This window comes from Galeopterus variegatus, unplaced genomic scaffold (assembly GCF_000696425.1).
Source record: "Galeopterus variegatus unplaced genomic scaffold, G_variegatus-3.0.2 Scaffold7, whole genome shotgun sequence".
Lineage (NCBI taxonomy): Eukaryota > Metazoa > Chordata > Mammalia > Dermoptera > Cynocephalidae > Galeopterus > Galeopterus variegatus.
In genome coordinates, this window is record NW_007726118.1 from 1,692,383 (window position 1) to 1,720,222 (window position 27,840).

Below are 27,840 nucleotides of genomic sequence, written 5' to 3' on the forward strand. Positions count from 1 at the left end.
AAATACACATAAAGCATTTAGAACATGTGAGGCACACAAAAGGCACTGTGAGCTTTGTAAGTAGAGTCTACAAAAGATGGTTGCCTACAGGATATAGAATCAGGCTGTTAGGTCATAATGTAAAAAGTCATATAGTGAATCTTGATTGGGATAGATAGATTTATAATCTCATTTGGAACATATCATTTACTACCATGTAGTTCTTATCTTTGCAGGTAAACATGTTTGTTTTATCAGCTAACTAAATTACTACCCTTTTGAGGGCATAGGCCAACAAATAATTGACTGATCAACATAAAGTGCTAAAAATCACGTAAGAATGGTGAAAATCAGCTAAAAAGTAAATGTTTTTAATCAGTACTGCAAAGCAAAGGGAGAAAATTACCTTGTCCAACCACTGCCCAAAAGAAGAGGAAACCTAAATCTTTGTCTTGGAGTAAAAGCCGCCATTGCTGCCCCCACCAGTTTATAGAAACAATAACTCTGAATTTGATAAATATCCTCTCTCCCTTTTCTCTACCTACTGAACACTGCCCAAAACTTCTCACAGTGTATAATTTTTCCAGCTAACAGTTCTTTCTCCTCACTTATTCAGTTACTTTCTTCTGGATCTGACATTACAATAGTAATAATAAATACAAAACCAAAGGGGTTAATAAGAGGTTAATTCCTTCCAAGACCTCTTCCAATAAGTTTAGGAAATATAATGAAATTGTGATGACAATAACTGTTTATTATTTTTTATGGCACATGAGCATTACAAAGAAGGAGGAAGGGAAGGGTAGATCCAAAGGTAAATGAAGCTTCCTCTAAACTTCAGTCTAGGCATATGTGTCTGATTCTACAAGGCCTCTAAAGAAATTTATGCAAGGAGCATGGCTTTTGCAGTTCGGTCACATGCAAAAATGAAGCAAGAAGCACATCTGTTTGGAGCTTGCCCCAAATGCCTCGAGTTCTCCAAACTAGATTCATAACTCCCACCCACAAAGAGAAGCCAGTGCTTGAGGCAGCACCCAGGGACAAGCAAATTAGCATTTCCAAGGTCAACTGCTGACAGGCCTAATTGTTTACAGCAACCAGAGTATTCTGGCTGCTGAAGTTAAGAGGCTTAACCGCTCTGTCTTGCCCAATACCGTAAGAAACTAATTTACGACATTAGCTACAAAATATGAAAGAATTGTGTATGTGGATTCAAATTAGCCCATGACACTTCAAACAGAAGCAAATATTAAAAAGGTCCCCAGAAATACATCATTTTAAGCTGACTAAACAATTTTGGGAAAAACTGTGGTAGAGGAATGACAAGTATAAAATAAACCAATAAATAATATCTTGTTTTACCAACTAATTTGATTTGAATACTCATCAAAACTGCTGAAAAGTTGCAAAACTCATTGATTTAGCTACCTTTACAATTTTTTGCCCTTCTCTCATTGAGTCACTGAAATATAAAATAGCCTATGTACCTGTTATTGTCTAACACATTAGTCATTTGTCACACGTGGCTAGTAACCATATGAAATGTGGCTAGTCCAGATTGAAACACACTGTAATACACTTTTTAGCACCAAAAAAAAAAAAAATTCAAAATAACTCATTAGTAACTTTTATATTGATGACATGTTAACATAGTAATATTTTAGATATACTGAGTTAAATAAAACATTACTAAAATTAATTTCTCCTCTTTCTCTTATCTTTTGTAATGAGTACAGTAGAAATTTTAAATTACACATGTGGCTAACTATATTTTTATTAGACAGCATTGCTATATATAAATAATGCTTTATATTTATACATAATTTCATTTGTAAAGTATAGAGAGGGAGAAAGAATACGTCTGAAAAATAAAATAATCTTCCCTTGAATAATCAAATTGGTTTCAACTTCATTAATCGCCAGCCGAATAAAAGTTCCTTTCTGCTTACAAGACATAAAATTTTATGTCTTTTAAAAAGGAACCTGATGTTTCAAAAATGATCCTGAAGTCTGTTCTATTCTGCCATGAGTTATCTTTGTTTAGCATTAAACTAGTCTCAATTCTTTCCAATGATCTAATTTTTTAATATGACTGAGTGACTCCAATTCAGTTTCTCTGTAGTAGTCATTTTCATACCGTTAGGTCACTGAAACCTAACCCAAGCCTCTCCTCCAAAGATAAAAAATCAAAATCAATATAAAGATTATTCTCAAGAGTCTAAAGAAGCCCATATGGTATACAGATACTATACATATTCTGTTTTAAAAACTAAAAGGTGACTCATTTCCTGTTTTAAAAAGTGACATCCTAATGTGAATGGGAGAACTTAGCAAACAGGAGAACACAGAAAGCAATTATTTCCACACACGCCATCATGTGGAGAAACCCTGCCAACTTCAAGGTTGTTACAGTCAGTGGAAGAGAGAAAATACGGAGGAAATTTATGGAGTGAGACTCCACGGTAACAGGAGGTGAGGTGAGGCAAACAGCAGCCAAAACTTTCCCTCTCAATAGCTCTTGAAAAGGAAACTACTCAACTTTCTAATCAAAAAAGCCAAAAGGAAAAGAAAGCACATTTTACACTTTTTAACATTCTAAAACCATCCCAAACACAATTGGCCCACTGGTAAAAAGACAAAATTACAAAATATTTATGTAAACAATATGTAGAAATCTTTTCAAACGTGGTTTTTAAATGCAATCAACTACAAAAATATCAAGATCCATTAACTTAGAAGAATAAATACTATTTATACTTATGATTCATATGAAATGTATACTTCTATTTTGTAATAGGGCCTGCATCAAGTACTACTGGCAAATGAAACTGAGTAACCAGGATAACTGAAAATGAAGCCAGCAGAGATGAGAGATATAGTCTTCATTCCTGGAAGAACTGATCTTAAAATTTTATGATCGTAATAGTCCTTAAGTTTCTCTGGTCTGATAGAATCAACACATTTTTACCTATTATGTTCATGGAATATTAAGGCTCCCAGTTACTCAATTCCAATAATTTAGTGATTTTATCTTTTACATAATCCTGAACTCTACAATCAACAAATACTGGTCAATAAGGCCAATGGCTACCTCAAAAGAAGTGTTCTAGTGCCACCTAGTGACATAGGGTTCCTATAAAATGAATTGTAATAGCTAGACCAGGTTCTCAAAGCACAGTCCCTGGATTAGCCTCATCAGCATCATCTGGGAACGTGTTAAAATGCAAATTTGGGGGCTCATCCCAGACCTTCTGAAACTCTAGTGGTGGGTTCAGCAATCTGTGTTTTAACAAGCCTTCTAAATATGACCCAGCTATCCCACTGCTGGGAATATACCCAGAGGAATGGAAATCATCAAGTTGAAGGTACACCTGTTCCCCAATGTTCATCGCAGCACTCTTTACAATAGCCAAGAGTTGGAACCAGCCCAAATGTCCATCATCGGATGAGTGGATATGGAAATTGTGGTATATCTACACAATGGAATACTACTCAGCTATAAAAACGAATGAAATACTGCCATTTGCAACAACATGGATGGACCTTGAGAGAATTATATTAAGTGAAACAAGTCAGGCACAGAAAGAGAAATACCACATGTTCTCACTTATTGGTGGGAGCTAAAAATAAATAAATAAAGTCACACACACACACACACACACAAACCAGGTTGGGGGAAGAAGACATAACAACCACAATTCCTTGAAGTTGATACTACAAGCAAACAGAAAAGACATTGTTGGGTGGGGTGAGAGCGGGGAGGGAGGGGGGTTTCGGTAATGGGCCACAATAATCAACCTCATTGTATATCGACAAAATAAAATTAAGAGAAAAAAATAAAAATAAAAATAAAAAAAATATATATATATATATATATATCAGAACTTTATCACTTAAAAAAAAAAAAAAACAAGCCTTCTAAGATTCCTCTAAGATTATGATTCATCCTCAAGTTTGAGACCCTCTGGCTTAGACAGTCCTTACACAAAAATTAAGTGCAAAGTCTTAAAAAACTAGGTTCATAAATTAACAAAAGGACTCATTTTCTAATTTTGGAATGCAACTTATTTTTCTATATTCTGGATCCAAATATTTGCAAGTAGTGAACAGTCTTAAAAGCCATTTACTAATACATTTACATATGGATTCAACAACTGCTAAGCATCAAATGACTTCAGCCTTTGAAAATATCAGATGAGCACCCTGAAGTCTGTGTCCTCAGAAAATCAAGTTCAAAGGGAAAACTAGACACATTATCATAAAAAAAAAAGGGCAAGGGGTTAAATGCACAAAGCCACAGAAATAAAGAAAAAGCATTAATTGGTGTCAGCACTTCAGGATATTGCATATTACTGTATCTTGCAGGGGGCGGGGAGGTGTTCACCAGGGAACACATAAAAAGTCAAGGAGGTCAAATACTTTTAAAATTAAGGGTCATATACCCTAATGATAACACACAGCACTGTAATCCACTGTATACATCTGCTCTGTGCAAGTATTTTATAAAGTAATCAAGAAAAAAGTAAGTTTGATGAGTCTTTGATAAGTTGTTTCTTTTCCATTAGGTCTTAGAAGAGAAAGAGATTACCTTAAATAGCAACTTAAAACAAACAGGGTTCAGTACGAGAAGTTCTATAATGTATCTAGATTTTTTTTTTTCTAATTTGGCTTGATATTACACCCTTCTCTGGAAAAAAAAACAACCTGAATTTTAATAAGTACCCATTTATTCATAATTAAAAAGTTACATGCTTGAAGTAAAAAAACTGGATCAAGAGAGATATATCCCCAGTATGGCTATTGGTCCATACAGTCATAATTAAGCATCATCCCTTACTCTGTGGCTCAAACTACAAACATATCACTTAGGAGAAAATAAATCAGATTTGAAAAGCTAGTCTTGCAAATCCAAGCCTCTAATGTGACAGGTAACATAACAGACATTACTACAGATGGCATGAGTATGTTAAGGAATTTCACACCATTCTATTGATTAGTCTTTATTCTGTCCTTTTAAAATACGTACAAACTTAGACACACACACACACAAACTATTTAATTTTAACATTTTAAGAGCAACTACCCGTAATGAGTTTCTGACAAAATTCTTCTTTCCTTTTTTTTCAAACCTACCCTCTGTGCACAAGTCAGTTAGTGAAAGTAAGTCACAGAACGATGTGTCAGGTTAAAATATAAATAATAACAATAAGAATTTTTCCGGGCCGGCCCAGAGGCTCACTCAGTTGAGTGCAGCACTTGGGAGCACGGCGGCGCTCCTGCCAAGGGTTTGGATCCCATATAGAGACCGGTCCGCTCACCGGTTGAGCGCGGTGCGGGCGCAACACTGAGGGTTGCGATCCCGTTACCGGTCACGTAAAAAAGACAAAAAGGAAAGAAAAATAAAAAAAAGAATTTTTCCAACACAATGAAAAAAAATCCTCAATGTGATTTTTAAAAAATATTTCCCATGCTGTCATTGTCATTACACAGAAGGATCTACATTGAGCAGTGTATGTTCTAAGTATCACACTGCTTTGCCAGTTTAAATGCTCTACCGTTCATCAGCTCTGTGACCTTGGTCAAAAACTAACTTTCTGAGTTTTCATTTTTCTCATTTGTAAAACAGAAAAATTGCAATAAGAATTACAGGAAATATACTTAAAAAAAAATGTCTGGTGTCTGGCACATCACTATGGCTGTTAAGGATTACTGCCATCCATTCGTAGCTACCAAAAAGAGGGGAGAAAGGAAAGGGCACCAGATAAATCGAGTTCCCCTCCATGGGGCTGGAGGCAGGCAAATTGGGTTCAAATTCAAATTTGCAGACTGCCACTTGGGTGTGCCCCATGGTAAGTTATTTCAACTCAATGAGCCTCTTTTCCCCACCTGTAAAGTGAGGATAAGGGTAGTTACCTCTTTCGGTGATTTTTACCACATGCACCTTTATTTAACAGTCTACCTGTATCATAGGCTAAGACAGCCCCCTTCTCCTCACCTACTTCAACACTTTTGTAAATGGTTGCATCAGCAGGCACATCCTAGGTGAGGACTAAACAATATTGTATACTAATAGCAGTGACACACTTAATGAAAACATCTCACACATTTATCAATGTACATGGAATTTCACTAGTGGAGGAAAAGTGCCCCAGAAGCTACTCCAGTATATACACTTTGTAAACTTTAAGGCCTTTTACAAACCATATCTACCAAATGCAAATTTGCTCCAATGTGAGATGTGCCCAGGTGGATGTGCTCACTTACAGAGAACCTAAATCATACAAAGTTCAGTGCCAAGCTGAGGGCAGGGGCATGAGGATGATGATACATGAATCCTACCCTCACAAACCTACAGTCCAGTGAGGGAAATACACACATAAAGAAACATAAAATACAAGGGGACTGTAAGGAACATTATCACCTCTGTTAACAGGAAAAAGGTCTAACTGTCGGCAGGCAGAACAAAAGTCCAAGAACTATTTACCTAAAGAACCCTTAGTATTGCCTATGCCTTCTACTTCCTAAATTTCAAAAATTGTGTGGGTGGAAAACTACCAGATTTAATTAATATGTGTGTGTTCTTGTGAATGAATGTATGTGTGTATGTATACACAAATGTATATATCAGTGTCTCTCAACCTTAGCACTATTGACATTTTGGGCTAGACAGTTCTTTGCTTTGCAGAGGCTATCCAATTCATTGTAGGATGTTTAGCAACATACAAATACCCAGCAGACCAACAGCACACACTACTCCCCACTCAGAACTGACAACCAGAAATGTCTCCAGACATGGCCAAAGGACCCCTAGAGGGTAAAATCGCCCACGGCTTTATATGTACATATGCATGTTTATGTGGATATGGATGGGGTACATACATAAATGGAGTGTATATATGATCCATGGATATAAATGAATGAATTAGACAATGAGGATATTTTTATAGTAAATTTCCTCTTAGGTTTAAATATATTCATTCACTTATTGAGTGCTTACTGTGTATCAGGTACATATAGCAGGCAGTAGAGGCACCTGACAAAAACCTCTGCTGTCATGAAGCTTATGCTCAGGGCAGAGACAGACAACAGACAAAATTAATAAACCAATCATACCGTATGTTAGAAGGTGAGGTAGTGTGAGTAGTAGAGAGGAAAATAAAGCAGAAGGAGGATTAGAGATTCTGATAGGAGTGGGATGATAGAAATATGTTGCAATTCTAAATTCCAGTGGCCTAAACATGCCAGGCAAAATACTTATGCTGAGATTTTCACAAGTTTATGTGTTTATAGGTAACTTCTTGAGCATACAATCCGGAAAACAAGTCTAAAATCCATTATATTTCATCTTAATAACAAAGGGAATTTGCTTGCTTCGGTTCACAACCAAAAAGAGGAGAATCTTGTGAAGTTCAGAGGACAGCAATCACACCACCTCACTCCTCTACTCTGCCCAACCCAAGAGCCTGATAAACCTCACTCATGCTGAAAAGCTCCCATTCCCTAAAGTAAGAACCAGTGGGCAAAAGCATTAGATAGATTACCAACCAACAAAGGTGGTTCCTTTCAACATCCAGATGACATTAACGATTATCAACATGAACATGGTGAATACTGCTGATGAAAAGGGAGAGGGTGATAAGGAAGAAGAATATGAATTTTATTCTGGTAAATCTTTTTTTTTTAATTTTAACTACTCAATATACATTGTAGTTGATTTTCTTGTCCCTTTACCCGTTCCTCTTTCCCCCCTCCCTCTCTGGTAAATCTTTTTGCAGGCTTAAACTAATGTTAAAAAGCTGGCTTACACTTTATTTTGTTCAGGTCCAATACACATCACTGGGAAAATATTCCCTGAGATTCTTTTTATTACCACACTTTCAGTCTCCTCCTCTAAAAATTTGTCTCTCATCAGAAGCTCTTTTTACCTGATTAACTAGATAGTTTACAAAGATGCCATACTACAATGAACAAATCAACACAGTGCTGGGAAACATGAAGATATTGGTAAAAAAAAAGAACTGAGTTTTTCTAGAGCTGGATTTTTTAATATTGTGTAGGCATTGCCTCCCCTGCCTTTATTTTTTTCTGTTGTTAATACATAAATATTCACTTATTTTCTTAATTGATAAATAAAAATTATACATATTTATGGTGTACAACATGATGTTTTGAAATATGTTTACATTGCGGAATGGCTTTATCAAGCCAATTAACATATGCATTACCTCACACACTTATCAGTTATTTGTGCAGAAAACACCTAAAATCTACTCACTTAGCAATTTTCAAGTACAGTATGCATTATTAACTATAGTCACCGTGTTGTACAATAAATCTCTTGAACTTATTCCTCCTGTTGAACTGAAATTCTGTATCCTTTGACCAACATCTCCCCAATCTCCCCATCCTGGTTACCACTCTCTGCTTCTATGAATTCGACTTTTTTTTAGATTCCTCATATAAGTGAGATCATGCACTATTTGTCTTTCTGTGCCTGGCTTATTTCACTTAGCATAATGTCCTCCAGGTTCATCCATGTTGCAAATGACAGGATTTCCTCTTTTTAAGGCTGAATAGTATTCTATTGTATATATACATACCACATTTTCTTTACCCATTCATCTGCTGATGGACGTTGAGGTTAATTCCGTATCTTGGCTATTGTGAATAATACTGCAATGAACACAGAAGTGCAGATATCTCTTCAACACATTGATTTCAGTTCCTTTGGATATATACACCAAAGTAGAATTGCTGAATCATATGGTAGTTCTATTTTTAATTTTTAAGGAACCTCCATACTGTTTTCCACAATGGCTGTCCTAATTTACATTCTCTTTAGTAGTGTACAAGGGTTCCCTTTTCTCCACATCCTGGTATAGACACTGCCTTTATACTTGTAATATTATAGACAGCATAATTAAGTATATATTTTCAATCGTCTTAATTTATTAAGTTATAATAATATTTTGTTTGTATAATTGGCTCCAGTTATAAAAGCTATATAAGAAATACAAACATTGGCTTCCTTATGGTTATTGTTATTTTTATTATCATTGTGGCAGCCACCACCCCTAGAATCACCTATTTCTAACTACTGCTCTTATTTAGTAACATAACTGTGGAATAAAGTACAGGAGCAAGGACAAAAAGAAAGCTCTTTTATTTAACTAATGCTTCCTAATAACAGGAAGCAGTTCTCTAGATGGAGAAATCTATTACAACATAGTGAAAATCCAGGAATGTGAGTCTTCCTAAGAAAAGATTTAAGCAAAATTATTTCTCCACTTTTCTAAAATAAGGTGATGGGTTATAGGGTTATGGATGATCATAATTTTCTATTTTTATTTTTTTCATATTTACCAAATATTTAGATTTAAAAATGTCTTATTCAGGAGTAAAACTAGAATATTACCCCAAAGTTCCCAGACCCAAAACTATTCTCCCAACTAAATGCTTAATATTTCAAAATGTGAAAGGTCAGTTCTTCATAAGGACAGCAAATGTCCACGACCATATAATTTTTTCACTACAATCGTCATTCTATAGTCATCATTAACTCTGAAGTAAATGTCACAAAGTGAAAACTTTGTTTCTTGATTTGAGGGGGGACTAAGGTAGGACAAAAAGAATCAGATCTAGCAAGGTGATGATTCTTAGCCAAAATATAAATTGTGAATACATAAAAGAACAGACTACACCATTCAACTGATTTGCTATTACTTCTATCAGTCAGGCCTGCAACTGGCTGTGTAGAAGAGCAAAATAGGGGTTTTCACTTAGCCAAATAGGGGTTTGTTTTCCTGCGATTAAGACAAGCCTGGATGTAGACAGTCTAGGGTCAGTGCAATGGATCCACAATGTCCCAGATCCTCTCCGTGACCAGATTCAACTCTTTACAAACAGAAGAGGATAAAGCCAAGAAAGTGCAATCTCTGGCTTCAGAACTCTAGAATACCCAAGGTAAGTTGTTGAGAACTTCACTAGCAGAATAGGGCAAATGCCAATAGGCTGTTTCAGAAAAAACATGCAAGCTCATTTTGGTATTAAAAAAAAAAAAAAAAATCAGGTAATGCTACCCTCAACAAAACAACCAAAATCTTCTAGGCTAAATGTCAGTAAATGTTATTTGGCTGCAAATGATATTAGACTAGCACAATACATTTTTTATAAAGTATAATGGGTAAGGACAGAAACTATGAAGTCAAACTGCAAGTCCCTACTCCGCCACTTCTTAACTTTGTGATCTTAGGAGAAGTACAGTCATGTGGCGTTTAACAATGGGGATACATTCTGAGAAATACATTGTTAGGCAATTGCATCACTGTGCAAACATCATAGAGTGTACTTACACAAATCTAGATGGTATAGCCTACTACACACCTAAGCTATTATGGTATAACCTATTGCTCCACCACTGTCGTACATTCAGTCCATTGCATGCACAGAAACATCATTATGCAGAGCATGACTCTATTTAACTTTGCTAAGTCTCAGTTTTCTCATGTATAAAGTGGAGATAATAATATTCCCTCTTTCACAGGACTGTTAGGATCTAATGAGATATCACATGTAAAAACAGCACCATGCCTAGCACATAGTGTGTATCAAATTAAGCTATTATTATCCTTATCATCATCATCATCACCACCACCATAACTTGGCACAGTTCAAATATCCAATTATCTACCTGACCATAATAACTGAATAGCTTTCTGCCGCGTAGCTCCAGAGTCATAGGAAGAAAAGCAATACATTGAGGAAAAAAATCAAGAAGCCGTCCAACATAGTTTACTCATCTACTAGACCCTTGGACAATATAAAATATATTCTTTTATCCTTTACTTCTAAATGTTCCCCTCAAATATTTAGTGAGAATCTGATAAAACTTCCCATCTTCATGCATATACATTAACCAAACCTCTGAAGCCCATGCACAGAACTGCCCTGGCAAAGAGGCATGAGAAGAAGGATACAACCCAGAGGTACATTAACATTTTAGGGAAAAGCCGCTCCTCAAATTTATTTAACTAAACTTAAAGGGCTTTTTATTAAAATTAATTGCTTAAAGGGCCAGCCCGGTGGTGCACTCGGTAGTGCAGCGCTTGGGAGCACGGCGGCGCTCCCGCCGAGGGTTCGGATCCCATGTAGAGACTGGTCCGCTCACTGGTTGAGCGCGGTGCGGGCGCAACACCGAGGGTTGCGATCCCATTGCCGGTCCCAGTACGGGCGTGACACTGAGGGTTGCGATCCCGTTACCAGTCACGAAAAAAGACAAAAAAGGGAAGAAAAAAAAAATTAATTGCTTAAAGATGATGTTAATAACAATAATTCTGGTAAATTAGGTCAGTGCATTCTGCTTAAGAAAGCAGAAAAGTACCTAAGAAACTTAAAAGCCTAAAAAAATAAGCTTCAGTTGTCTGAAAAATCTCCTAATGTAACAAATTTCATTTCCGAATTCAGTCAAATAAAGTAGGTATTACTTGAATACCAACAAAGTTAGAGAAAAACTAATGAACATGGTGGCAGTGACTGTCTAATTGCCTAGATACCATATGTTGTACATAACATAGGCAAAGGTGAGAATTTCAAATAAACTAGAAAGTTGAATAGGGACAACCACCTGGTATAAGAATTAGCAATATGCAACCAATAGGAAACAAAACAAAACACACCACCATCCCTCACATTCTTGGGAACAAGAAACCCCTTCACCAATAATTTAATAATATGGTAAAAAGAGAATTACCTGCAAAGAAAAATGATACTCTTGTGATCACCACCATCTAGTTTATCAAAGTTCATTCTAATTTGAGATGAAATTGGGCAACCTAGAAGGTCAACAAAAAGTTGATCTTATAAGGCTAAAAGGAAAAGGGAATATTTCTGCTCTGAAGATAGTTCATGAATTTTTCTTGCTCTCCTGCACTTTAATTTCTCCCAATTCATTCACTGGTATCCAAAAAAATAGTCAACTCAAATGCAATCTAAATTACTGAAATACTAGCTAACATCTACTGCGCACTTACTAAGAATCAAGTACTGTTCTAAGTAATTTGTAAAAATTATCCCATTTAATCACCACAATCATGCCTTTTGTAAAATGAGAAATCAGAGGCAAATGGAGATTACAAAACTTGCCCAAAGTCACAAAGATAGTAAATAATGGAGCTGGGATAAGAACTCAGGCATTCTGTATCTAGAGCCATGCATTCCCTCTACTATACTATTGTACCTATCCTTAAATGTGGTATAAGATAAAAAGCACACAAGTCAAATCTTCTTCATCTTAACTATAATAACTTAGTTATTTTTTCACCTTAGCTACTGATACAATCTCCTCATGGCCACCTGAAGTCTCTCCTTCCTCCAGAGCTTCCTTAGTATTGCCATGAGGGTTAGCTTTCTAAAACTGAATCTTAGCATGTTCCTCCTCCACTTTAAACCCTCCAATGATATAAGCACTCAATGTTCACTTAATGATCGAATCACGTATATATGTCTCACTTCCCATTTTATTCAATCTTTGTAGTTTTAGCTAACATGTTTGATGAATTAGTGATTTAGTTGGGATCAAATTGAAAGCCTTAAACAGACTTCCAGATTCTTCTGTACCTGTTCTCCTCTTCAGATCACAGGCCCTGGTTCTAAGCTCTGACCCTTAAATTTACTAACTGCTGGCTATTATGTATGATAGCTATTGAATTAACAGTATGGTAAGAGCACTTTGCATAGTATTATCTCATTTACTCCCAGCAACCCTATAAAGTGGGCATTTTTACCGTCATTTCACAGATAAGGAACTGGAAGTTCAAATAAGTTAGGTACCTTTCTCAAAGTTACACAACTAATGATGGATCAAGGACTAAAGTCCATATCAAGCTGATTCTATGTCCTTGCACTTAAGTAGTGATATCAGCTGTCTCCTACAAGTCTTTCGTCCATTGTTACTGGCTGAATTACCTTCAAATTTCATTATATTCCAGGTGTTTTTCTACTCTCTGGGTCGTTGGACTACAGCTCAGTCTAACATAACATTAAAACTCCTCTCCTAACAAGCTCTCACTGACTTATCCCAGTGGGGGGTTGCCCTAGGCTTTCTCTCTGCAAAGAATTTCTCATGTCATCTACCTTCTGCTCATAAGCACTTGAACTCAGTTTCATAAGCCAGTGGTTTTCAGAGTGTGGTCCCTGATACCCTTCCAGGGGTTCCATGGGTCAAAACTATCTTCATAACAATTTTAAAATGTTATTTCTTTGGTTTGGTTTTCCTTTTGTTTTGCTTTTTTTTCTTTTACTGTGTTGAATATTTGTACTGATGGTGCAAAAGCAGTTTAAAAAAACTGCTGGGGCCTTCACATAAATCAGCATAGTGGCACTAAATTGTACTAGCCTAAGTCATTATATTCTTCCCTACCATGCACTCACAGTAAAACAAATGCCAGTTTCACTTAAGAATGTTCAATATTGCAAAACTTGCCCAAGGTCACAACGATAAGCAGTGCAATACTGAGTTCATAAGTATTCCAGGCTTCTGGTGACTCAGTCTCTGTCAATGTTCTTTAATTTACTTTTTTTCTCACATAACTTGCTCAAAAATTTTTTTTAAATTAGCTTTTTTTGGTGAGTGGAAAACAAGTATTTGCTACAAAATTAATCAAAATAATTTCGATAAATAATTATTTCTTTTAATATTTATTTAGAGCCATTACCTATGGCTCTAAAGCAGAGGTTCGCAAACTATGGCCCACTGCATGTTTTTGTAAATAAAATTTTATTGAACTATAGCCATGCCCATTCATTTATGTACTGTCTACGGAGGCTTTTGCAATACAACAACACAGATGTAACAGAAACCACTTGATCCACTAAGCTGAAAATATTTGCTGTCTGGCCCTGTATAGAAAAACTTTGCCAATCTTACTTTAGAGCATGAACCTTTCAAAAAATGATGTTTACATTTCTTTTTTTTTTCATTTCTATGTTTCTTAAGTTACACAAAGTATGTTATATTTTATATCAAAATATATTTCTTATTTAAAACAAAACAACCAAAAGAACTCTGTAGCTAAAACACTCAGGAGTCTTCAAATCCTGAAAAAAACAGGTATGGGGGGTTGGGGGGGTGGTATTTCCCAGCTCTTCTCTCTAATAGTTTAAGTAAGGCATTATCATGACTTTTATCCAGGCTTACCTACCAAAGGCAAATATCCATCACCACCAAAAATATATTACAAAGCAGGCCAGGCAGGATTAAAACATTTAGAGGTCACCCACTATAAAGACCATGGGTGACTTCTAACTGTTAGACATGAATGAATAATTCATATGGAACTGGCCCTCCTGCCATTAATGATCAGAAAGCTGGACAAAATATATGAAACAACTGCTTTCAGGGAGTGGAACAACAGGCAGACCAGGACTGTAACTACTGCAAAAAGGGAAACAACTGAGGTAAGTCCTGTAATTGTCCTCTTCCATGCACAAGAGAATAGGAATCCAAGCACAGCACAGCAGTCTCAAAGGATTGAGAGGACAGTGACTAGGGTCTGGTGAGGCTGAGGCAGCAACGGTCTGCACTGGGGAGGGAACTATGCAAATAAAGAGCTCTAGCAATCTGCATAGGGATGCCCTTGAGTCTGATGTTGAATCCTAAAGCACTGAGGAACAGTAACTGGGAGCTATAAATTGAACAATTTCCAGAATTCACACAGGACTGGGAAACATTAAAATTCCAGCCAGAGTAGAGCTATCTCACTGAACCCTCAGCAATCAGTAGAGACTCCACAAGGGCCATGCTTTTGTAACAAGGCTAAATTAGCCCTTTCATAAAGGCTACACTACACCTGCCCCAACAAAGCCTGGTAAGGATCAGCCTAATCCACAAATTACTTAGCCGCCCACCAAAACAAACTTCAACACTCTTTAAAGGATGACAAAAAAAAACCCCAAACATTCAATGACATAATATACGCAATGTCCACGTCAAGAAGCAGCAATGGACAGAGATGACAGAATTAGCAGACAAGGATGTTAAAACAGTTATTGATAAACATGCTCCATACACTCAAGAGTGTAGGAAAAAAACATGAACATAATGAAGAGATAACTGAAAGACAGAAAAAAAAAGACTCCATTTAATTCTTTGTTATGTCATCTACAGCTGAAAAAATACTATACGTGAAATTAAAAATTCACTGGATAGAATTAACAGCATATTAGACACTGCAGAAAACAAGACAAATAAATACACAGTAAGACAAACTATTCAAATTGAAGTCAGAGAGTAAAAAAAACTGGAAAAAAAATCAGTCTCTCTTGCTCAGTCATTTACCTGCATCACTGTAGAGAGTCCCCACCACAAACAAGGCCCTCACCAGATATGTTCCCTGAGCGTTGGACTTCCCAGCCTCCAGAACTTCATCACCAAAGAAGCCCCTCACCATAAGTGTTCCCTGGGCTTTGAACTTCCCAGCCTCCAAAACTGGTATTTTTTTTGGAGACCATCAATCATGATAAAGTTTCAAGAAGTTTGTGGGAAGTTGCTTCTGCCCTAGAGTCCCATCAAGAAAAGCCTTAAGTGCTGAAATTCCCTGAAACTTTTAAGTTTGTAACACTTGTGATAGTTCCCCCAAGAAATCAACCTTAACTATGCTGTATTCTCTCACCTTGCCAAAATTAACTTTCAAATTAAGACCTAACATTATCTTCATCTAATATGGTGACTCTTCTTCCTAAGGAAGCTATGTTGTTATGATTGTAATTACATTTGTGGAGCTTTCCAGATTGCAAAGTATGTACACATGCATGACCTCGTTTAGTGCTCATCATGATCCTGGAGCTTGGGAAAGCAGGGGATAACATTTCATATGCAATTTCTACAATCAAGCAAAGGTGGCAGCCTCTGTTGTTTCAGCAGAGTCAGTCCAAACAAACTTGGGATGGCCTGAGGGAAAGAAATTCAGAATTTACCAGCTGCTATTACCCTCCAAACAGTATGAAAAAAATGACACTCTTGTTTCCTGGAAAGCAAGGTTTCATGCCAAGAATTACTGTGGGGATTTGGAATACCAAATCAATCATTCTCTCGTATTTTACCACCTATTTAAATGCTGAGGGGCTCTCTTCCAAACTGGTCAATGTATCACCTGAATCTGGGCCCAATGCCATTTGTTCTGACCCAACTGCCTCTGCTAGGTGGGCTCTGAACCTACTGTAGAAGGGCAAATCCTACAGGAGCCTTTTGTATTCTGTGCTGGCAGGTGAGGCAGGCAATGTCTGTGGTGGCCCTGGAAGAAATGGGTAGCTGCTAATGTTCCATGGAGCAAACCTTTGACTACTGGGAGATGGAAGTTGGTAAGTAAATTATTTTTAGTTTTTAATCTCCCTTCTTTTTTTTTTGGTGACTGGCTGATAGAGAGATCCCTTCTTTGTTTTTGAAGGCAATGTAATGAGTCTCTAAAAACTGTAAGAATTCTCTCTTATTCAGCCCATTCTCACCATGTAATACCCTGTGTTGTTGTGGAGAGTCACCACCAAGAACAAGACCCTCATCATATGTGTTCCCTGGACCTTGGACTTCCCAGTCTCCAAAACTAAAAAAGGAAGAGAAAAGAAGGAGGCACTGTGACCACAGAGGAGACACTGGAGTGATGCTGCCACAAGCCAAAGAACATCTGAAGCCACCAGAAACTAGAAAAGACAAGAAACGAATTATCCCCTAGAGCCTCTGGAGGATGCGTGGCCCTGCCTACCCCTTTCAGACTTCTGCCCCACAGAACTGTGAGAGAATAAATTTTACAGAAAATCCAGGACACAGAAGATGAAGTTAGAGGAAACAATAAGGCAAGTCCAGACTGTGGGACAACTGGCCTCAAACCTTCAAAAACTAAAGTCAAGAAGAGAGAAGAAAGCGGGGGAAATGTACTAGTTTAAAAGAAACTAAAGACGCATAACACCAAATAAGATATGTGAACCATGATTGAACCTCGATGTGGTAGATTGTCTGCTAAGACTGCTGCCAACAATTCCTCGAATCCGTGTAAACACATACTTCTTCTCCCATTGCAGGGTGGAGTCTATTTTCCCAACTTGAATTTGGACTGGCCTGTGGATTGCTCCATAATTTAATGCAGTGGAAAAGAAGCTGAATGGCTTCTAGGGCCTAGACCATGAGAGACCTTTCAGCTTTCAATTTTACTCTCCTGGAACCAGCTAACATGAGGTCCAGCCCACCTGACTGAACCAGACATTGGAATGAAGCCACACTCCAGTCCCAGTGGAGCTGCCCCAGCCAATATCACATGGAACACAGATGAGCTATCCCCACTGAAACCACACAATGCAGTCATGCAACTGGAAAAAAGTGAGGAAGTTCTCTATGAACTGATATAGAAAGATTTCCAGGATATATTGCTAAATGTAAAAAGCAAGGTGCAAAAAAGAGTACATAGTATAAACTATCTTTGGTGTTTGTACTTGCATGAAAAACACTGGAAGAATATATAAAAAACTAATATAAGTGGTTACTTATAGGTGACATGGATATTCATCCCATTATATACCAGTATGGTTGTGCTTGTTAAAATACAGAAATACTCCTGTCCTGATTAGTAAATGCCACTACCAAGTCCTGGGGGGCGGGGGGGGGGGGAATTATCCGAGCAACAGTGATTTATGGGACAATATCAAGAAGTCTAACATACATGTAATTGGAGTCCCAGAAGCAGAAAAGAGCAAGACAGAAAAAACATTTAAAGAAATAGTAGCAGGAATTTTTCCGAATTTGATAAAAACTACAAGCCCACAGATCCATAAAACTCAAAGAGCATCAGACAGTATTAATAAAGAAAAGCACACCAAGGCACATCACAAATTGCTCAAAACAAGTGCCATTAAAAACAAACCGAAAATAATTACATTACTCTGCTGGCTTCATATATAAAATAAAAACAACTTTAATCCAAAAAAAGCAAATAATGTCTTTCCAGATCTTCTGATTGAAAAAAAAGTAGGTAAAGTTCATTGAAGTTGAACTGTCTCCTTTTAATAGAGGCCTTCCTTTGCTGGTATCCCTAACATAAGCTTAGTCTATTTATTGGAAACAAAGTATAATTAAACTACTGGAAAATAACAGTATATAATGCAGTTATATACCTTACAGTTTACAAATATCACATACTTTAGATTGTATGCCCTTTGAAGTCAGGAACCTTCAAGTCTTTGCCAATAAATTTCTAGTGCAGTTTCTAGTAAATTTAACTGTTTGAATACACATGAATGAATCAATTTCATTTCATTCTCAGTACACTATTATGTGGTATGGAGAATAAGATGAGAAAACAGATGCCCAGAGGGATTAAATGATTGTCCCGAGTATACTCAAAAGGCATCCCTAGTGTAATGGCACCACAGTGTTGCCTCAAAGTAGACACAAAAGAAATAAGTTCTAAGTATTACTTACTCTGAGTTTCCACAAGATCCAAAGCAACACCAGATGCTGTATCCATTCCAGAGTTGATACAGGATTGGAAGCTTTTTAAGGAGGAGAGAGCAGACTCTACACCGCTGAAGGATATGAAACCAGTTGCACCTGAACTTGAATTGGAACGCCCTGGCATCTTGAAATTATTACCTAAGTTTTCAAACACAATGAAATAAAATTTATAAGTCAGAATAATAACCGTACAGGAAAATAAAACTGATGAAAACATTCATATGAATGTATCCAATATCCCACAAATGTCAGACTGTTATCTATATCCAATATCCACTAAGAGGATACCAAAGCATTGTGCCATTATCTGGGCCACCAAAGACAGATGCACTCAATATATGAAGAAGTTAACTGTCTTCATTTTTTAAAGGAGGGAGATTACCCTTTTCCAAAAGATTCCTTGATTCTCTGAAGAATTCAACAACAGCACAATTCTTAAAAGCCTGAAACATAAAGGGATTAGAAAAAGGAGACCATTCATGACACAATTTTCTAAAAAATGAAAATAATACTGATAAAATGGTTTAATAAAGCAGGATTTTGAAAACCTGCAACCTTCAACTTATTTGACACATATGCATATTGAATTCTGACAACTAAAAAAATATATATATATTCCTCTGGGTTCTAACAGATTTATAGACTTCATGAGATCCCAGATTTGGTAAATAGCAGAATTTCTCTAGAAACTCTTGTCTTCTGGTAGCACATTCACTGTAATAGTTTCAGTTATTACCTTCATATTAAACACTCCCTAATGTATATTTTCTACCACAAACTCTTTAAGCTATGGACCACTTACATAAAGCTGTGTACAAGAAGACAGCTTTGCTTAATTGAGAATCCATCTGAAATTCAATCCACTGAAACCATCTAAAAAAGTGGAAAGAGGGCCGGCCCGGTGGCGCACTGGAGAGTGCGTCGCTTGGGAGTGAGGCGGCGCTCCCGCCGAGGGTTCGGATCCCATGTAGAGACCGGATCCCACTCACTGGCTGAGCGCGGTGCGGGCGCAACACCGAGGGTTGCAATCCCGTTGCTGGTCCCCGGTACGGGCACGACACCGAGCGTTGCAATCCCGTTACCGGTTAGTAAAAAAGACAAAAAGGGGGGAAAAAAAAAGTGGAAAGAATTCACATAGACTTAAAGGAATGGGAGAGCTGGTCCCAGGGCAATATGGCAGCAAAAAGAAAGGTATGATCTTGGAATCAGATGGACATAACATGATTTCAGGCTCTGCCACTTTACTACTGTGTGACCATGGACAGACTGTTAAACTCTCTGAACCTCAGGTTTACTGTCTTTAAAATGAGAAGGAATCATCATAGTGTGGTCTACCATACAGTATACAATTTATTAATATTAGAACCTTCCCTCTTGCCCTTCCATTCTTTAGTGGGGAACTGCAGTATCTCTGGCATTTCCATCCTCTCCACTGCTAGCACCTTTATCTCACAGCGAGACTACTACTGTAGTTTCTCAATTACTGATCCTTTTTAATTAGGTTCATTCATTCAGTCCACAAAAAGGTATCAAGTACCTACCATGTCAATCATTAGACTCATTCAAAAACACACAGGGTATGAAAAGGGAAGAGCACAGAGATGCATAAGACACTGATTTCTAACTCTGAGGTGTTAGCTTACTGCAAACATCCACAATACAACTCATTGTCAATTCAAATAACTCAGTTAACAAATATTCAGTACCTCCTTAAGTGCCAGGCACTACTTTCAGCACAGCAATGCAGTTGTTTTCAAGATGAGCACTCTTAAGACTTTCGTTTTAAAGCACTAGTTTGTTTACTCTAATTTGATGAAAACCTACCATGTGCCAGGCACTATCCTAGGCACGAGAAATAATCATTTTCTGCTCCTCAGGCATGCTTCCAGCTTAGGGTCTTTACACTTGCTGACTAGATAGACAAAGAGGCCAGAAATCAAAACAGACAGAAAGAAGAAAGGGTTAGTCTTAACTCTCTGTAACCTATACAATAAATTCAACAACATCAGCAAAGTATCCAAAGCCTTCTGCATTATAATGCAAACATGCTTTTCAGAGATTCTACCTTTCGCCGAGACAAAACATATATTACATGTAAACTTAACTACTCAACGTTACAGAATAAATACAACCCATTTCTGCCACAACCCCTCAGTGCAAGCTTGGAAGTGAACAAGTACAATATTAGAAGAATAAACCAAGTATTATGAGTTCAAAAAAGAAAGAGATTACACAAACTCAGTATACTAAGTGGTTCAAAAAAGGAAGTGATGACAGGCATAACTAAATGAAGACATAGGCTTCATGGAAAAGAAGACACTTAAGCTAGAGTATAAAGGATAGTTAGGATTTGGAAAGGACTAAATTATCAGGCGAAAGCATTTCAGGTGAAGGAAACAGTAAGATATAAAAGTCATAAGGTAGTAAAGTGTGAGATGAGTTCCCTTTGCCTGGCACACAGAGACAAAGGGAAGGAAAGACAATTGAATTCCATTCTTCGGGAGTACAGTGTAGAGGGTCTAAAGTGCAGGATAAAGAATCAGTCTGATTGGGTCTGGGTGTCATCAAGTGGGACTTTTAGCTTTATGTATTTTTAAAGCTTTATCTTAAATATCAAGACCTAAAGCAAATATGGCAAATGTTACAGATGTTAAAATCTGAGTGATGAAACAAAGGTTCTCGTTATTTTCTGGGGTTTTAAAATTTCACACTAAAAGGGAGAATATATAAAGGTGAATTTAAAGATGGTGTTTTTAAACATTTGCATTTTGGTGAAAGAAAGTGCTTATTTACAATCTCACTTTATTATACCAAACAAGTTGAGACATTTTACATGATATAAACATAAACACATGCAAAAGATGGAAAAATATAAATTAATAAAAACTAGGATCAAAAAACAAATTAAAGGGAAAACCAAATACATGAGAAAGAATGCAGGCAAGCTGACTTGAGGATTCTACACAGTACTGTACTTGTAATACAAATTTGGCTGTGAGCTTTCTCACAATCAAAAAAAAAAAAAATGAAAGCTATTTTCTCCATTAAAAAAAAAAAGTACACCAGAGAGCTTGTGGGTTAGCTCAGTTTGTTAGAGCATGGTGCTGATAACACCAAGGTCCAAGGTTCAATACTTGATAGGCCAGCTGCCAAAAAAAAAAAAAAAAAACCACCACTACCACCAAAAAAAGTACAGCAGGAACTCAAGAAAAATAAAGCATTCCACTGACTTGAGGATTCTACACAGTACTGTACTTGTAATACAAATTTGGCTGTGAGCTTTCTCACAATCAAAAAAAAAAAAAAAAAAAACCACCACTACCACCAAAAAAAGTACAGCAGGAACTCAAGAAAAATAAAGCATTCCACAGCAATCAAGGCAAAAGGGATCATCATACATGAGTTAAGAGTCATACTGAAAAATACTCTCAATAATATCCTTGCAATAAATGCAATAGCAAACTTCCTAGAACTGTTTTCTTGAGACTATTCCTCAGAGTAGGGGAAAGGACAGGACACTTGTGACAGATACCAACTAGGTGCCCACAAAACCCATTTTCTCTTCAACCTGGTCATGCAGCTACATAGGCACCACATTTTGCAGCCTTCCATGCAATTAGGTGGGGCCCATGACTGCATTAAAAGCAATGAAATATGAGCCACTGCCAGGTCCAGTCCATAAAAATCACACTTTCCCATTTCATAGCTTGATACTGGTGAGCATATTGGCCTTAAAAGCTATATAGTGACAATGGAGAATTAATAGATAAAAGGAGCCTACAACCCTACATCACTGCTTAAAGGAACACTGCTCACCAATCAGGCTCCATGCATGAAAGAAATAAACTTCAATTGTGCAAAGTCATTTAGATTTGGGAGTTTACTTGTTATAGCACCAAGTATTACTCAAAACACACAATCATGCAAGGAACAAAATGATAAGGTTCAAGTATACAGTTTTCTCACCAGTATTAATTCTAGTGTAAGTCTAAATTGTCTAGAGCAGCACTGTCCAACAGAACTTTCTATGATAAGGAATATGTTCTATAATCTGCATTGCTCAATGTGGTAGCCACTAGGCACATGTGACTATCGATTACCTAAAATGGGGTTAGTGTAACTGAGGAATTGAGCTTTTAATTTTATTTAATTTAAATTTAAATAGCCATCTATTTAAATGTACCTACTGGCTACTGTGTCGGAGAATACATTTCTAGGAACACAATTATCAAAGTATTCTATAATATAATATGAACCAGGGGGCAAACAACAGGTGGCAAAGCCACAGAATAAACAAATCATATCTTCCTGGAATATCAATTTTACTTAAAGATAATATGAAACATGTTTATACTGAAACAAACATTAACTACATTATGGAGTAGAATATGGAGCAATAAAGAGTAGGGGGTAAACATGCAGCCTTTGGAGCCAGACTACCTGAGTTCAAAGCCTGGTTTTACCAGTTAGCAGCTGAATGACTTGTGACAAATTATTTAATCTCTTAATGCTTCACTTTTCCCTTTTGTAAAATGGGGACAATCCAGTGCCTACCTGAAGGATTACAGCAAGGACTGAATGAGTTAATATGTATAATAAAACACTTAGAATAATGCCCAGCACATAAATCTTTAAAAATGGGAGCAAATATCATTATAACACTGTGAGCAGCAATAGAGTACTGCTTGAGAGAACAGATAACAGACACAGATGCCTGGAAATTCCACTCTGCCCATGCCACTTGAAACTGCATGGCCTTGGTGAAGTTGCTTAACTTCTCTATCTTCAGGGTGCTCCTGTATAAAAAGGAGATAATCATATCTACCTCACAGCATTATTGTAAGAATAAGTTAAATTTTGTAGTTTTCTCAACCTTGTCTGACCTCAAAAATCAGTTGAAACACTTCCTAAAAATACAGATTTATGGGCACTATCTCAGACCTATTGCATCAGAGACCCTGAGGAAACCACATTTTATAAGAAGCACCTCAGATGTTTCTTATGATCAGACAAGTAGAGAAAATACCGAGGTGATTGTGATCCCCCACCACCAAAATTCATAGCTGAAGCCCTAACCCCAAATGTAAAGGTATTTGAAGTTGGGGCCTTTGGGAGACAATTAGGTTTAAATGATGGGGTAGTGCTCTTACAAGAAGAGGAAGAGATACCAGGGCTCTTGCTCTTTCTCTCTCCACCATATGACGACACAGCAAGAAGATGACCATCTGCAAGCCAGGAAGAAAGCCCTCACCAGAATCTGACCATGCTGGTACCTGCTCTTGGACTTCCTGCCTCCAGAACTGTGAGAAATAAATTTCTGTTGTTTAAGCCACCCAGTCTATGGTACTTTGTTATGGCAGCCTGAACTATGATGCAATACATATAAGGATTAATGAATCAGGATATATAGAAAAGTATCTACCACGTGGTAGCTATCATTATTTGAATGCAAAACTCACATTACTCTAACGAAACTTTACTCTTGCAGAGAGCCAGGTAAAACACAGTCACACCTTTCTGTAATTCTGGAGTATTTAAAGAGTAAAGATTAAGACTGGATTGAGAAACAAAGAGATGGACAGAGCAGAAAGATGGAACAGACACACTTTTCTCTATTCCTCTCACTACATACAGCCAAGTATGGAAGTCAAAGGTAAATCCCTTCTTTCTCTCTTAACAGCACCTTCTTTGATGATTATAGCCTGCTGCAGTCACTCTACTTTGCTAATCACTACTATCTTGCATGATGCTCACAGTGCTTCGCAAACAGCAAGTGCTCAGAAAATATTCTCTAAATGAATAAACCAACTGTATGCTTCAGTCAGACCCACGTCTATCTTCTTCCATTCTCTCTTTCACACACACTATTCATAATCCCAGCTCTAGACTTTGTTCATTCTGCTTCCACCATGAGACTACCTTCTTCACTTCTCCATCTGCCCAAATCTTACCCATCTACTAAGGTCTGAATGTTTGTTTACCCCCAAAATTTACAGGTTGAAATTTATAGGTTGAAATCCTAACTCCCACAAGTGATGGTATTAGGAGGCAGGGTCCTTCAGGAGGTGATCAGATCCACCCTTACGAATGGGATTAGTGTCCTTATAAAATATGCTCCAGACAGTTGCTTTGCCCTTTCACCAAAAGGACAGAGCAAGAAGGTACCATCTACAAATGAGGAAATAGGCCATCACCAGACACCAAATTTGCTGGCACCTTGATCTTTGGCTTCCCAGCCTCCAGAACTGTGAGATATAAATCTCTATTTATAAACTACCCAGTTTATGCTATTTTGTTATAGCATCCTAAACAGACTAAGACCCCATCCTTCATGGCTTTCTCTCTCTCTCTCTCCCCCCTCCCCCCTCTCTCTATTTATTTATTTTTATTGGCTAGCTGGTACAAGGATCCAAATCCTTGACCTTGATTTTTTAACACCACGCTCCAACCAACTGAGCCAACCAGACAGCCTTTTATGGCTTGGTTTAAATTAGTGATTCGCAACTGGAGGAGATTCTGTCCATCTCCCAGGAGACATTTAGCACTATCTGCAGACATTTTTGGTTGTCACACTGAGGGGGAGGGGAATGCCTACTGGCATCTAATGGGCCAAGGTCAGGGATACTGTTAAACATCTTACAATGCACAGGAGAGCCCCACACAACAAAGAATTGTGGGGCCAAAATCCAGCCCAAAATATCAATACTGCATTGGTTGAGAAACACCAATTTACATCAACCTCCTCTTGGATCTTTCTCCAGGTAACACTGATCTTTTTGTTCCCTGTATCTACAGTCTCCAAGAAAGTTTAGAACAAGATTATGCATTTTCTGAGTTCTTCTCTAGCATGTTATTTTGCCTCCCCTAACAATAAGGTTCTCTGTAGGCACAGCCAATTATTAGCTCATGTAAAGATAAAAACACCTCTCTACTGTTCCTTCCACTTATCTTTCTCAATAGCACAGTGGAAGGCACAGACAAACACTTTATAAAGGATATGCTAATCTTTAAAATCCATTGGGGTCTTGGACAAGTCAGCTAGAGCTGTGTCTCCCTTTTCAACATACAGGATATATCCTTGTCTCTGAAACGTTCCCTTATCCATACAGTTACTTGTTCCCTCATCCATACAATTACTTGTTCCCTCCCTCACACTACCACTGTCCCTCCCACCACCCTCTCTCACATTCACACATACACTTCTACTATAAAATTCATTACAACTTATTTGCTCACATGTCTGCCACTCCATCCTGGGAGCTCTTTAAACTAGAACCCTGACATATTCCGTAGCATATAATGTTTTACAAAATAGGCGAACAACAAAGATTTGGCGAGAGATACAAAAATAACAACAATAACAGGCACGGCCATTTCTAGGTCACCTACGGCGTGCCATAAACTGGTGCCCCGGCGCTTCATTCTCATTATCGTTAATCCTCACAGCAATCCATATAAGCGAAAAGGAAACTGAGGCCCAGGGAGTTGATTTAAACGACTTACCCACGGCCCTGCTTTTAAAGCCAGTTCAAATCACATTTATCTGGTTCAAAAACTCGTGGTCTTTCCCCACCTTCTTAGCGCTGAAGAAAGGAGAGAGGGCGTCTTGGAGAGGGGGGTTAAACTGCCCTAGACTCACTACTGTGGCGTGAAAAGGGCCAGGACCATAACCCCGGTCGACAGACCCCCAGCTCAGGACCCCCGCGGGGCTCCCAGAGGGCGGCGACAACTCGCGCCACCTTCCTCATCGCCGTCCCCCGCTTCTGCCTTACCTGAATGCCCAAGGTATGTCCGTCTGGCCGCACCCCGACTTCCCTCACCCGGCCCCCAACTCTTTTCCTCAACCCCCTTCGTCTGTGGCTGGAACCGCGCGCGCGGGCTCTTGCGTCATCAGCCGTCGCCAAGCAAGTGGTCACATGACGCCCCGCCCTGCTCTCTGCCTCTGCGGTCATGTGATGGCCTGGGAGCCAGGGGCGGAAGCTGGGGTCCGGCCGGCTCACGAGCCGGGCTGTGGAGAGAGGGGACCGCTGCGGGGACGGACGGGTGGCGCCCGGGTGCGGACTCCGCGCGCGACCGCCCCCCCTGCGCGTGCGCTGCTGGCGCGGCCCCGCTGGCAGGGGAGCCCGGGCGGCGTGCGCGCGCCCCCTCCTCCCTTCCCCCCTGCCCCGGGCTGGGCCGCACGGGCCTTGGGGGCATCTGCGGCGTCGCGTGTTTTCTGGATGCGGGACCTGGGATGGAGGACTTAGGACTTCGTGGGGCTGGAGTTCAGCTCTTCATCTTCTCTTAGATGGAAATCACTTTGTACACCCTTGTGGCGTTTTGGGAGGTGATGTTCTGCTGCTGGGCCCGCTTCTGATCCTTCCAAGTTTCCGGAAGCGGTACTGTATGGATGCTGTTATTCTTTCATTTACTTTTGAGAAAACTGAGTGGTTAGTGACGGCTTTAACAGTCTGAGGAATCCCGATTTTAATTCTAGTTCTGCCAAGGGCTGTGGGTTTGGGTTAGTCGTTTCTCCCCTCTATGCCCCTTAATTCCCTCACCTGTGACATGGCGATGCCAAAGTCCTTTGCATTTCCAAAAAATGTTTCTGATTGGGGTCCTGATTCGGCTAGGGTCGCACGGCGTCGGGGGGGGGGGGGAGTCACAGAGCCAGTTGTAGAACCGGTTCTCCTGATTCCAAGTGCATGGAGCTCCCTCCAACATAGGTGAGGGGTAGTGAGGGGGAAGTTTTACTCCTAACCATAACGAGGGACACCTTTCCCGGTTGTCCTTCACCTGTCTGTCCCAGGATTTATGAAGGGACTAGAGTGATCAGGCTCATTTCAGAACTATCTGGAAGACATAGACCGTTCACATTTATCTTGATCAACAGCCGTATTTTGTTCCTGATAATGGATTTGTGAAGACCAGTGCCTCCTTGATAAAATAGACCTATCTTCTGTTGTCCTCTGAGTAGGGTAAACAGTGGTTTGTCCACAACAATTTAATTTCTTTAAGAAATTTTGTTCTGTACCCATTGCATAATTGGTGATGGTGCTATGTTTCATTATTGAAAGCATGTTGTCTTTTGACTAGGATTACTTCCTAAACTGAAAATCACAGTTCCAAGCCAAACTCTTAAAAATGAAGTTACTGTCACTTAATACTTGTAAAAGAAAATAAGGAAATTGAGTGGGATCTCTGGTTCCCTTTCATGCCAGTAGTAGTACAGTCTACATTGAAAAAACTGGTCTTTATGAGCTTTTTCATCTCTATGACCAAGAGAACCCCTAAAAAGATGATTTAAGATAGCTTCTTCCACAATGTTTATTTGGACCTCATTCTAGAGTAATTTTAAAAAAATTCAACTAAGTCTTAACCCCTTG

At 38.4% G+C, this 27,840-nt stretch overlaps 1 protein-coding gene across 3 annotated transcripts in view; it reads right to left on the reverse strand.

The window, feature by feature from the left end:
- NSMCE2 (non-SMC element 2, MMS21 homolog (S. cerevisiae)) overlaps positions 1-26,345 on the reverse strand; it is a 252,157-nt gene extending 225,812 nt beyond the window's left edge. For all 3 annotated transcript variants that reach the window (XR_551103.1, XM_008581195.1, XM_008581096.1), the window contains exons 1-2: positions 26,248-26,345; positions 18,443-18,613 (exon numbers count right to left, since the gene is read on the reverse strand). Coding sequence is in view for 2 of the 3 variants with exons in the window: in XM_008581195.1 (XP_008579417.1) it covers positions 18,443-18,599 (157 nt within the window). In the remaining variant the exon portion in view is untranslated. The remainder of the gene's footprint in view (positions 1-18,442; positions 18,614-26,247) is intronic.
- Positions 26,346-27,840: the final 1,495 nt, after the last annotated feature.